Source organism: Vigna unguiculata, chromosome 6 (genome assembly GCF_004118075.2).
Source record: "Vigna unguiculata cultivar IT97K-499-35 chromosome 6, ASM411807v1, whole genome shotgun sequence".
Lineage (NCBI taxonomy): Eukaryota > Viridiplantae > Streptophyta > Magnoliopsida > Fabales > Fabaceae > Vigna > Vigna unguiculata.
This window is the reverse complement of record NC_040284.1, coordinates 22,878,011-22,890,874: the sequence shown is the minus strand read 5'-3', so window position 1 is coordinate 22,890,874 and position 12,864 is coordinate 22,878,011. Positions and strand designations below refer to the sequence as shown.

At 32.9% G+C, this 12,864-nt stretch overlaps 3 protein-coding genes across 3 annotated transcripts; all 3 read right to left on the bottom strand.

The window, feature by feature from the left end:
• Positions 1–4: 4 nt before the first annotated feature.
• Positions 5–2,377, bottom strand: LOC114189096 (splicing regulatory glutamine/lysine-rich protein 1). Its single transcript, XM_028077806.1, has 6 exons — positions 2,068–2,377; positions 1,354–1,432; positions 1,214–1,276; positions 688–732; positions 546–602; positions 5–460 (listed from the first exon to the last, which is right to left on the bottom strand). The coding sequence occupies exons 1-6, from the start codon at positions 2,292–2,294 to the stop codon at positions 368–370; spliced, it is 564 nt and encodes a 187-aa protein (XP_027933607.1). The 5' UTR covers positions 2,295–2,377; the 3' UTR covers positions 5–367.
• Positions 2,378–5,429: 3,052 nt separating this feature from the next.
• LOC114188538 (probable pectinesterase/pectinesterase inhibitor 21) lies at positions 5,430–7,506 on the bottom strand (the record flags this gene model as incomplete). Its single annotated transcript, XM_028077111.1, has 2 exons — positions 5,430–6,356; positions 6,450–7,506. Coding segments are annotated over 2 exons (1,770 nt in total), but the record flags the coding sequence as incomplete, so codon positions are not given.
• A 1,253-nt stretch (positions 7,507–8,759) lies between these two features.
• Positions 8,760–11,216, bottom strand: LOC114188941 (pectinesterase-like). The gene is made up of 2 exons (XM_028077617.1): positions 10,272–11,216; positions 8,760–9,623 (listed from the first exon to the last, which is right to left on the bottom strand). The coding sequence occupies exons 1-2, from the start codon at positions 11,200–11,202 to the stop codon at positions 8,926–8,928; spliced, it is 1,629 nt and encodes a 542-aa protein (XP_027933418.1). The 5' UTR covers positions 11,203–11,216; the 3' UTR covers positions 8,760–8,925.
• Positions 11,217–12,864: the final 1,648 nt, after the last annotated feature.

Genomic DNA, 12,864 nt, shown 5'->3' with positions numbered 1-12,864 from the left:
TATTTTAAGAACACTCATTGGGGAAAAACCAAGAGGGGAACAAATTTCAATAAATCAGTCACATGTGCCCAAAACAAATAAACAATACAAGAAAAAATTATGTTGCCAAATAGCACAATGATTTCACCAATCTCAAAATACCATGTATGGAATTTGCTGGGTCGAAAACCCCTCATCTGAGCGTGAACCATACCATACAAGTATCTAAATGGTAAGCACAATATAAAGATATACCCCCTCCCCTTGCCCAAGGAAATGGAAGGCTGCTGGTTCTTATAATGTAAAAATAATTTATGCACCCATGTAAGCAAATTTGGTTCTTTGCAGATTTGGTTGTACCCCCTATCAAATCCATACCTTCTCAATGCTAATCAAAACTAGCGTTTAAAAAGTTCAGCAGTTCATTTCTCTTGCTTTCGGCCACTTTATCTTCCTTCGTTTTTTCAAGTTTCAAAAGAATCTACAAAAAAAAGAAGTAATAATCTAGATTGCTACTACCAATAACAGGATCCAATCAAAGGCATCTTCAAATAACACATCCCTACCTTCTTGCCAGATACAGCACTCCGACGGACACCATCATCTTTGTCACGCCCTAAAAACTGATCCATTACAAAAAACAACGAAATTAGGAAACATATAAGCAATTGAATGCATTTAAAGTCTGATACAGATTACAATATAAACCTTGGAAAGCTGCACAGGGCTGCTGCTCCTCTCATCATGCTGCTTCTATATAAAGCTCCCATTGCCAGGACAAACCCCACCAATAAACATCAATCAAGTCGATCAAGCGCCCAAACATGCCACAGATCCCAGCTCCAATTTCAAAGAGCCAATACATAAAATAGGCAGAAAGTATCATGAGCATCTTGGACTAAAATGTACATAACTTTATGTGTTTGGAAAAAGATTTGCAACAAATTAATAACTTATTATTTTATTGTATACAAAGATTAATGACATCCAATCAGTGTTTTCAAGCTGTAGAAGATGATAGAAACACAGAAATTTATATGGATGTCTTAAGTAGATGAATCTTAGATATTTATAAGAATCCAAGGAGAAAAACTTCAGTAATGAGTATTAAGCGTGTAGATTCAAGTTTATGAACATAGTCAACATTTCAGGGCCACTTACTTGAGTTAGAAACTTTAAATATGAAGAAAATTATGCACATGAAAAAATAAACAGGTATGAAATAGTGACCTACCTCTTTTACTTTATGCTTCTGCCGCTTATGATGGTGGCTTTTACTTCGATCCTTTTCCTTATTCTAAATGAAGGGAAGACGTAAGGTAAATGGTCAAGATTAAAATCGAATAATAAATAACTGTAATACCAACAATTTACCTTCTTTGGTCTATCACTCCTTTTGTGCCTCTTTGAACGGTGAGATGCTTCACGCTCACTATCAGAAGAACTCTCACTTCTGAAGTAATAACGATAACAAAAAAGAGTTATGCCAAAGCCAGATTAATCTGTTCATTACTCTTCTGTTGCTACATGTATTTGAAATCCATAACTCGTATAGGCACGCTGAAGTAACTCCTTATGCAATATGCAATCTTGTCACAACTTATCAACCACAAACATTATGCACAAATCATGTTTCGAAATTCACAATCAATAGCAAGTGTCATCAAAATCTGTTTCTGATAGTCATAATGGTAACCCCATTATCCATAAAATAACATAATGAGAGATCTTAATGTTGGAACAGGAACATTTATCTCAATCTCCAATTTGAAAAATTCAATTATGCTTAATAATCATCCTGGGACAGAGAGAATGTTTGAATAAACAACTTATTTCCCTTCCCATGGTTGGAAATAGTTAATAACATTTTCTCTGATTATAATTGATGTTTCTGAAATTAGGCTATTTTAACCAATCTTTAGAACATATATCTTAAAAAGGATTGAGAACTTAAGCGCTATCAGAATTGAGAGATTGTAAATTGTATTTGAATCGGAACAACCATTGAAACAAAGCATGTACATAAAAATAACAATATGAGATAACATAATCAAAAGGCGTAGGTTATGCGAGGGTTAGATGGGGAACCTAGAGTAATCGGAGAGAAAAGATGATGAATGAGAATCAGAATCGGAATCGGAATTGGAAAAGTGGTGGTGATGCCTACGACGCCGTTTACCGCGGGACTGAGACTTGGTCTTCTTTCGGATCTTGAAGGAGTCCTTGTCACGGTCTCGGCGGTGGCGGTGATGACGCCGGCGACGGTGAGGAGAAGATACGTCGGACGAAGAGAGTGAAGAAGAAGAGGCGGCCATCAAAAACTTGCGAGGGTTTGCTTTGGATTGAGTCGACTCCAAGTTTATTTCGATCCTGATCCTCTTATTCCTCTGTGACCTTCGTGATGTTAATTATACAATGAGTTAATGTTTATTTTGTACTGATTTAGAATTTTGTTTACAATTTTGCAACTTAGGTAAAAATCGTATCGGTATTTTTTAATAAAAGATATATTATAAAAAAAATTTTAAAATTATATTTTCATAAGCTTCTAAACAATATGAGAATAATTCTCGAGAATAAAAAGTATGTGAAATAAATATATGTTTATATATATAAATAAATTTTACAATATTAACAATATATGTTAATTTATTATTTTATTTTTTCTTATTTTAAAATATTATAAAACTTTAAAATATTTTATCTTTTTGGTTCCCTGAAATCCAACCCTTATATTTGTGGAAAACCGAAAATGTCCTAAATAATTACACAATTCAAATGTGTATTTTTTGTATTATCACCTAAAAAATTACAATAGAATTACAAAAAACAAAAGTAACTTAATTTTGTTTGCAAATGATATAAAATTACCTATTATTTGGCCTAGAGTGTAAAACATGTTCTTGTATTTTTTTTTTGTATGAACGATTTTGTAGATTAGTTGTAAAAACAATTAATATAAGAACTTTTAGATTCGTCTTTATAAAATCGATATACTGTGAATTCAACTTTTTGAAATTCATGACATGAATTTTAGTATGGGTTGTGTTGATATTTATCAATTTTAGTATCATCCATATATAAATTCCTTCTATTCCATTTTAGTATCATCCGTATATAAATTCCATTGAAGTTTTTTTTTTTTTTCTTTCAGTTGTATAATTCTATTTTATTTTCCAATTTGTATTCCTTCATCTGTAACTTCAAGATCCCTTAAAAATAAAAATAAACATGTGTTTTGGTTTTTCCTCTTAAAGATGTATCTCATTTTTCTTAAGTTTAGACATCTCATTTTATTTTCCTTGTAATTCTTTTTAACAATTTACTTGCTTTTCATGATTGAAATTCTAGTTTGGTGGTATGGTATCTTTCTTGCGTTAATCTTTTATATTTAGAGTTTTTTTTTATTAATTAATGCAATTTGTTTTAAAATTTAACAAAACATATAACATTAAAAAAAATGAACGTGGACAAGTTATATGTAACACAATTTCATTAATTTTATTATAAAAAGTCGTCTTTATGTAACCCTACTTTATGAGATTAAATCAAGCTAGATCAATACGATTTCGATGTAACTAGAAAATTCATGAGGTCCACATACAACTAATAATATGTTTTTGTTTTATTTGTAGTAAAGTCGGGTTAGGGTGACATGACTTCAATTCAACGATGTTTTAAGTAGAAGTCGTGCATGGTTAACATGATTCTAATGAATTTGTTGTAATATGGAAGTTCTATTGCATGATTTCAATGTAGATGATTTCCTCTTTTATTGCTAAAATATGTTAAATTTTTTTTTTTTTTTTAATTTTTGTGTTTAAATGAAAAACAAATATAATGTATGAGTTTATGATAAAATATACTTAAATTAAGGAAATAAGTAATATTTTCTTTAAAATCACGTTGCTATAAAAATTATAAGTGTATAAATAAGTTTTTTTTGTACATATAGCATGCTGGTGTTGAATTAAATGGTGTGATAATATTTATAAAATTTTAGGAGCTTATTTTGTAATATTTGATCATTTTTGTATATACAAAGTTAAGGTTACCACAAAAATTAAACTATTTAGTTTTATGCATTTATATAAGCAAAGTTTAAATGCATAAAAGAAAAAACTAATAAATTAAACATTACAATAAAGTGAATGTTATTGTCTTAATGGATAATTTTCACTTTTATGACCTTCTTTACAACAATAAATACAAATCTTTTGTTATTTTAATTTGTTATAAATTGAGGAGTAGACGTGCATAAAATCAAAATTCTCTTGACTATACTTTTGGACAAGACACATGGTTGATTATTTGTCCTCAACAAGGTTTCGTGATATTTGCCAATAAAAAGTGTTGTCAACTTAAATAATCGACTTACAATAATTAAATTCGTGTTCAATTGTGTAACATGGGTCTACTAAACAACTTTAATTCAGAAAAACAAGCTACCACGATTAAGTATACAAAAACATTTGAGAGACAACGAAAATAAATAATTATTACTAGTCAAAATAATAGAATACCTAAATACGCGAATGAAAAGAAGAAAGGAAATGAGAGTTTTGGATCATTATACGAAAAGAAAAAAAAGTTTCGAATCATTGGGGAGTTGAATTCGTTATAAATTGTTAAGCAGTTGCATTTACTAGGAGGGGAAGAAATTTAATTTTAATGAATTAAAATCACTCTAACCTTAATTAATTATACCTCATTAGGAGTTGAGGTTTTCTAAGGGTACGTAACATTTTTATTATATGAAACAACGTCTAAAAAAATTATTTATTTTTTTGTTTGATCCAATAGAAACATGAGCTTCTTCGTATTTATCGTCTCTTTTATTCCACATATCTATTATTAAAAATTTCTCACGGAAGTTGAACTGTATTCATCCATGTTAAAGTTTATTTGATAGATAAATTAATGCTGCTATTGAAGTTGAAAGTTTATGCTAAAGTGTGTCTAACAAAAGAAAGAAGATAAAAATGGAGTTAAGAATTCTAAGCTGGTACCACGATGTTTTTTTTTTTTTAATCAAAAACACAGTTGAAAAATAATTATATAGATACAAAAAATAACCAACTTATATTATAAGAGTAAAATAGTGATAATAAATATGAATTTTCATATTTATAAAAAAAAAAGAGAGTGAAAATAGTGAAGGATAATATTAAAAGCTTTTTGGTGTAAAAATATCATTGTACCCGATTTATAATAGAAAATTTTCACTGACATTTTTGTTATGTATTATCTGTGTAAATAACCAAATTAAATACTTTTATGTTTTTTTTTTCCATAGGAGGTAGAATAATGTATATTTTAGTTTTCTTAAATAGACTTTTTTATACTGGTTGTTTTATAAAGTTGAATAATATTGTTTGATTAAGTAGAGTTTAAACGTTGGATGAGGTTGAAGGTTAAGATGAAAGAGATAGAAAGAAACATAAAGAATAGAAGAGGCAAAAGTAATATGAATCTAATTAATTAATTAATTAATTACGCACCCTACAAGCACAGAGAACTGTAATAGGAAAATCCCAGTTCATACAAACTTGCATTTGAGAGCAATTAACGAATGGAAGGGAAAGAGCGATGAATGAGCGATTAAATTTGGCAACACGCACTCTGGCTCTCTCCCAAAAAGAAGAAGAAGAAGAATAAAAGTGATCAGTGAGTGGGGGAGGGCAGGCCAGAGTCGTAGGGAACCCTTGTGACCCTAATCCAGTCATCTCCGTGGAAGAACGGTGATGGCATGAATGTTGTTGCTACGTCATTGGTAAGGGCCTTGATTCCTTCCCATTTCACGCGCTTCGATTTGTCTGCACCGGGGCCACGGTTGTTGATCTCAGCGTAGAAACAAGTGTCCATGCCGCTTAAACCTTCCAGTGTCTGCCATGGCATGTAGCCATCGGGGGTGATCAAGTCATCGATGAAAGAGTCCATGAAGATGGTCCTTGAGAAGTTCTTCCATGGGCGAGCCAAGTAAGCCTTGTTGTCGAACCTAACTGGGTAGTACAGTGGGTCTGAAACAATGGACCCTCCGTGGATCACAATACCCGATGGCTGGTTCTTCTCCTTCCTGCCCTGTGCCGTCACAATGCATTGCTGGTTTGCCAACGGCTTTCTCACAACGAATGTGCAGTTCTGGAGCACAGCCACTGCATCGCCGAACACAAAGTCGATGGTGCCAGAAATGGTGCAGTCGCGGTAGAATTGACGCATTGCGTGGGCGTAAAGTGTGTCTTGATACCCATCCATCCGGCACTTGTAGAAGATGGACCTGTCGGATTGAACCCTCAATGCCACGGCTTGATGTTTTTCAGCGCCGGCGGTGTTCTCGAATCCCATACCAATGGCGACGAAGAAATCTCCGATAATGGCTGCAATCATTTATAAATATATTTTCATCAGTTTTCTGCTACTATATAAGAGATTTTCATTATAATTAACTGAATGAAATGGAAGGGACGTACCAGCACTGGCGGTTTTGTAGGTTCCAACACCATCGACGAAGTTTTTGCTTCCTGTGATCCTTGACTTCCTTCCACCATCACCAATAAAGACGACATGGGTCATGTTTCTGAAAACTTCAACGTACTCGTCGTAAACGCCCTCCTTGATGTAGATGATATAGGGCCTCAGGTTCTTCATGGGCACGCTCTTCAAGGCGTCGTTGATGGTGGTGAAATTTCCGCTGCCATCCTTGGCAACCACCACATGGGCCATGCGTTTGCGTCCAGTCATTTTCATGAGTCTGCGAACGCCGAAGCGGTTCTCAACCCAGTCGGGAAGGTCAAAGTCGTCGTCGTGGCCAAGAATGGGCAAATCGTCGTCGGCCGTCATGAGGCGGCGGCCGGACCTGGATAGCTGCATCTCGGAGAGAGTCTTGGCCAGCTCGGAGATGATAGCGAGACCGTTGCTGGTCATGTGCATGGCGGTTTGCAAGAGCTCCTGCATCTTCTTTCCGGCGTCGGTGGTGGTGTTCTCGAAGGCGTCAAGGCATGTCTCCTGGTAGGTGACGGCGCCGCTGAGCCAGACCTTGAGACTGGTGAGGATGCGGTCGAGGTTGTTGAGGTCGAACTTGCTGAATCTCTGGAGGGAGCGGTTGAACTCCTCGATGGAGAGGTTCATGAGTTGCTTGCAGGTGTCGAGGGCCTCCTTGGTTCTGGGGTCGCTCTCGACGTCGTGCATGAGCTTGGTTTCCCCGAGCCCGTGGCTGATTCTGGTGATGGTGATGTTGAAGGCCATTTTGATGAGTTCCCTGGGATCGGTGACGTTGCCGGCGTTTGCATTGAGACTGTCCTCGCATTCTTTCTGGTAGTCCGTGGGTGCGCAAAGGGTTTTCACCGCTTTCAGAGAGGAAGCCACGTGTGATTTTCTTTCTTCATTTTCATCGTCGCTTGCTCCCTTGTTGTTCAGGGTCACGCTAACCGTCACGGCTACCACCATAGCCACCAGCAAGAAGGTGGAAACGCCAATGATGATGAGTCTCTGCTTCTGTCCATCAGCTCCCATGGTTATTCTTTTTTTTTATTTTTTTCTTTTTATGAAGCAGCTCCTGTTTCACACCAACGAGGCAGGAAAAGGAGCCGCTCAATGGAAAAGGGATTATTGAGAGTGCGTTGTGTTGCGATTATGGATTGGAAATGTGTCCTTATTTATATGTTTCTGATGGAGCAACAAACTCTGAGTTCGTTATGACAGCTTCAAAAACGTGAGGCTGGGAGTAAAAAGCTACCTTTTTTTCTGCTAAATTAGAAAGTGGGAGCGGATGAAGGGCCTTATCAAACGGTAACTAATTCACCTCTATTGTTATACTTTCTCCCTCCATTCCCTTTGACTTTACTTTCATTTCAATATTTACCTCTCAATTTTCTTATATTTATCCAACAACTATTGTTTTTTTTCATATTTTTTATTTAATTCTTCTTATATTATTTTTTATTTAAAAATAAAAGTATAATTTTATTAGTGTTGAGTAAATATAAAATAAAAATCAAGTATCATCATTATCCTAAGATGCAACAAGAATGTGACACCTATACACCTGCATTGAATAGATCTAGGGAAATAGTTTTTTATTTGTATCTATTTACAGAGTCGTTGCCTAGAAGTAGGAAAATAGTTTTTTGTTTGTATCTATTTATTTTAAAATAATTACTTGACCATCCATAATAAATTTAATGTGTTAATTAAAAAATTATAATTATAAAGAAAAAAAAAGGAGGGAATATAGTCCAATATAGTATACTTTGACAAATTCATTTAATGTAAAATTTCATTTAATTCATTAATCTTCAATTTATATTAATTGGTATGATATAGCTGTTAAATAGTTCTTTTGAGACTTAAAGTATTAGTTTCCTTTCGCAAGAGTGTTACTTTCATTCTAAATGGAGAAAACAATAAAGAATATTTATGTGTTGACATACTTCCTTTAAAAAGACAATTATTTTAGAACTCCCTTTATTTGTATAATAATAATAATAATAAATATAAAAGTTTATCATTTATATATACAATATATGACGAAGATATTACTCATTTAATGTACACATTTCTTATTTTTATTTTATCTCTAACCATATTTTAAAATTAAAAATAAATATAACCCGTATGTTAAAATAGCTCCATACATATAAGACTACAAAAATACTCGCTTCTTTCAACAATACAACTTAATATAAATATTCATTATCTTTTAAGAACCACATTATTTTTTGTAGTTTTAAATAATTATAAAAAACTACTGCATTAATGAAAGGAATTATTAAGTAGTTGTATTTTGAAAATAAAAAATCAATCAATTTCATATAAGTAAGTTAAACGAGGTGTTTCGAGAAGCAACTACAAGAAAATAAAAGTGATAAGATTACAACATGAAAGGAGAAGAATAAGAAAGAAAAAAATGGGCACAAAAACAGAACCAATTTAAGTTTTTTGTATTTGCTAAGGTGTAAGTAAATCAGGGTAGTAAGGTACTCCTGTTGCAGGAAGCCAGATACCACCTAGTATAAAATTAGAAACAGTAAAATTAACTGCTTCTGTGGCATTGATGACATGGTACCCAGGCCAAGTAACCCTATTACTAGTATCAGATCCAGGACCGAGATTATCAAATTCCGCATAATAAAGGGTGTCCAAAGCAAAGTCCCCTGACCAAGCTACCCAACCCAGTGGATCTATCAAACTGTCCATGAAAGACTGCATATAAACTGTTTGTGAATATTGCTTCCAGGGTCTTCCGAGGTACGTTTTTGTGGTGCCATTACTTCCGGCCAAATCACTTGCCGCTGTTATGGTACAATTGTGTATGGAGGTTCCAGTATTCTGGTTCACGTCAGTTCTACCCTGTGCTGTAATGGCATTGAATTGGTTCTGCATTGGGAGTCTAGGGTACATGTTACAGTTTTGCAAGACCACTGCTGCATTACCAAATATGAAGTCCACTGTACCATAAATATCACAGTTTCTGTAGAATTGCCGAAGAGAATGGGTGTATAAGGTGTCTTGGTACCCTTCAAAGCTACAATTGTAAAACGCAGACAGGTCTGCTCCGCTTCTGAGGGCTACTGCTTGGTGCTTGATTGCTCCTGCTGTGTTGCGGAATGTTATGTTGATTGCCACAAAACCTTTAGCAATCACGGCTACAGAATGAAACTTGTGGTTACTTGTAATTATGAATCACTCTTTTAATCAAAGTGGTGAGAAAAAAGTGAAATGCTCGAAATATGAAACGGGCATATGAAATATGAAATATAAACAAGCATGTGACAATTTCTAATCCACACATGTATATATATGTTCATGCTTGCATTATCAACCATCTATATGTATAGACTTGGTTGCGTGTGATCAACGTGCAATTACTCAGACTTTTTTGGAGTCAAATCATTTCGTGCTAAACGATAACTTTCCTTCTAAAAAGAAAGTGTATACTATCAGCGAAAGGAAACAAAGCAAATATAATTTATCTTTTGTGCTATCGTATAAATACATTGAACATGATGCTTCCCGAAAACAGATTCCACATGGTGTTGTATTGTCTTTTTGTATTAACCAGAAAACAGATTTCGTATGGTTTTAGCTAAGGGGTCTTCATACCTCCGGCTGGTATTGGTTTGATGTATTTCTTTCTTCGAATTTTACAACTTTTAGTAATTTTTCATTTTAGAAGTCCCTTACCACGAATTGAAACAACCTCGTACTCAATCAGACATGAATATTACTGGAAAGTTTTTAAAAATACAATATTTAAGCATCCCAAAATAAGAAAATGAAAGAAGCTTAATTACCGAATGTAGCAGAATTGAAAGTAGTCCAACCATCAACCACGCTGTGATTGCCCGTGATTATGGTCTGGTTTATTCCATCACCTATCATCATCAGGTACTGCTTCTCTCTGGGAATAGAAACGTACTCTTCATACACTCCACCCACCACATGAATCACGAAAAACCCGTTACTTCCCTGTGAGTTATTTGGAGCAGCAGCCACTGCATCATTGATTGTTGTGTAGTTTCCAGAACCGTCTGGGTTCACCACCACGCTTTGGTTAACTACAACGTTGTTGTCTACACCCAACTGAAGCAGTTTTCTTCCTCTTCTTCTGATTAGCTCGTACAGCCTCTGTTCCCACATATTTCTCCCAAGTTTTTTCTCTGTGTTGTTCTTGGCCTTCCATCCCCTCTTGAAGATTGCAAGAGATATGCTATAAAGCTTGGTTCCGTTGGAAAGGTGTGTCAGTAGGTCTTTGTCGGGGTTTGAGGTTGTTTCTTGAAGGCTGTTTAAGCAAGTGTCTTGGTTGGTCAGTGTAGCACTGAGCAAAGTGTGGAAGTTTTCATCTTCTGAGCCACCGAGGGTATCCGTGGAATTGATGGTTTTAAGGGTCTTGGACAAGAAACGCTTGTTTAGGTCAAGTAGAAGGTGACAATCTTGCAGGGCAAGGATTGTGGAGTTTGAGAACTTGGATGAAGATTTAAGGTATTGAGAGAGTAATGAGAAAAACATCTTTGAGGATGACAAGGATTTCTCTACGAAAAAACGACCATATTCGTGTATATCACCATGGCCATTAGGTGAGTTGGATTCGCAGAATGATGGATATGGTGTGAGGTTGCAAATGGTATCGGAGGAGACCGAGGAGGATACAGAAAATGCAGAGTTGCAGAAAATGCTTAGGAAAGAGACCAAGAATAAGCGCAAGGATAGCTTGGAAATAGCCATAAGATTTTATGAGAATGAACAAAAACACAAAATATATATATATATATATATATATATATATATATATATATATATATATATATTAAAGATGTTTTCATTTATTGTTGGTACAAGTTACTTTATAATATGTATAACTTTAAACATAATGTTTCTTTGTAGGTGTTTTCCAACTAATTATATTTTTGTAAATATAATCGATTTTGTTAGTTTATGTTTTAGGTTTTGTAAATTTTATTTTAAGTTTAATTAACTGATTATCATAACTTTATAAAAATTATTTACTTTATGATTATTTTTCAGAAATATGTTTATCTATAATTATTAAAAAAATGTTATTCATTATACCTGTTTTCAATCTGCATAATTTATTATCAATATATAACTCATTTTATTATTTTTATATTTTCGGTTTTATAACTATATTTTGAAATTCAATTAATAAACTATAACAAAAGATTGTCAAAAATAAAATTATAATTTTTTTATCAATTTAACAATATTTTTTTTAATATTTATGAGGCTAGGAATACATAATCTAGTATATCTATAATTATCAAAGAAATTACACATATATAAAATAAATGTGTATCGTTTTTTTATATTTTTGAACTTATGATAATTGGATCATAATTAAATTTTTAAGTTAATTTTTTTCCCATGTAAATAACCATATTACCTGTAAAATATTCATTTTGTTAATGTGCATTTGATTCAAAAAGTCTTCACAAGCTTTCATTTCATTATTATGTGATAAACAATCATATTATCCTATTTTCATCTTTATCGACAGTTTGTCTATCAATTTTTCAAAATAAATTTATTCTTTTTGTTTTTCATAAAAATACCTATGTGAAAAAGAAGTTTAAGACTAAAAAAATAATTTATGATAATCTAATCAAAAGTTGAGAGACATAATTACGAAAAAAAACTATGATAATCAAGTTATAATTAAAAATCGATTATGAAAAATCACATAGAACATTGCTTCTTCTTCTATATTAATAAAAAATGAATATACAAAAAATTCATGATATAAAAAGTAGTGTTAAATGTTAAACAAATATTTTACTATCAAGTAGACAAGAGAAAGTTATTGTCTAACTTTGTTTTAGTTACAAAAGAAAATAAATAAACATGAGAGATGAATATAATATATAATAAACTCAAAAGACAATGGGTGAGAAAATAAAATTATCTTAATAATTTTGTTTCTTTATATATTTGATTTTATGTTTTATTATTTATTATTGTACATTATAAAAAAAATATTTAATATAATTTTTATTAATTTCTAATAAAATATTACTTAATTTAAAAAGATACATGTAATTTTAAAAAAATTAAAAATTTATATAATTTAAAAAAAATTTAATATAAATAATGTGAAAAAAATTCAAAAAACTTGGGAGAGGGGGTCATGGCTCCCGCCTGTCCCGTTATAACCTTCGCCGCTGAACAAAAGGAGACATGAGTTTGTGGAGTCATTGAAACCTTCATTGTTTCTTCGTTGACGTGGAAAATTGACAATGTAATCATAGGTGACAAAATCAGAGAAGATATTGAGGGGAGTGAACGTTTCTATGAAAGGAGATGAACGACAAAAGAGAACAAAAGAGAAAATGAAATTTAAAACATATAATAGCACAAACAATGACAATGTGA

Bases quoted from the DNA above. Each gene is read 5' to 3' on its own strand.
- LOC114189096 (XM_028077806.1), bottom strand. From the start codon at position 2,294: ATGGCCGCCTCTTCTTCTTCACTCTCTTCGTCCGACGTATCTTCTCCT. The intron at 733-1,213 runs GTAGGTCACTAT...AGCTTTATATAG, and splicing joins AGAAGCATAAAGTAAAAGAG to AAGCAGCATGATGAGAGGAG. The intron at 603-687 runs GTTTATATTGTA...GTAATGGATCAG, and splicing joins GCCCTGTGCAGCTTTCCAAG to TTTTTAGGGCGTGACAAAGA.
- LOC114188941 (XM_028077617.1), bottom strand. From the start codon at position 11,202: ATGGCTATTTCCAAGCTATCCTTGCGCTTATTCTTGGTCTCTTTCCTA. The intron at 9,624-10,271 runs GTAATTAAGCTT...TTCATTCTGTAG, and splicing joins TTTCAATTCTGCTACATTCG to CCGTGATTGCTAAAGGTTTT.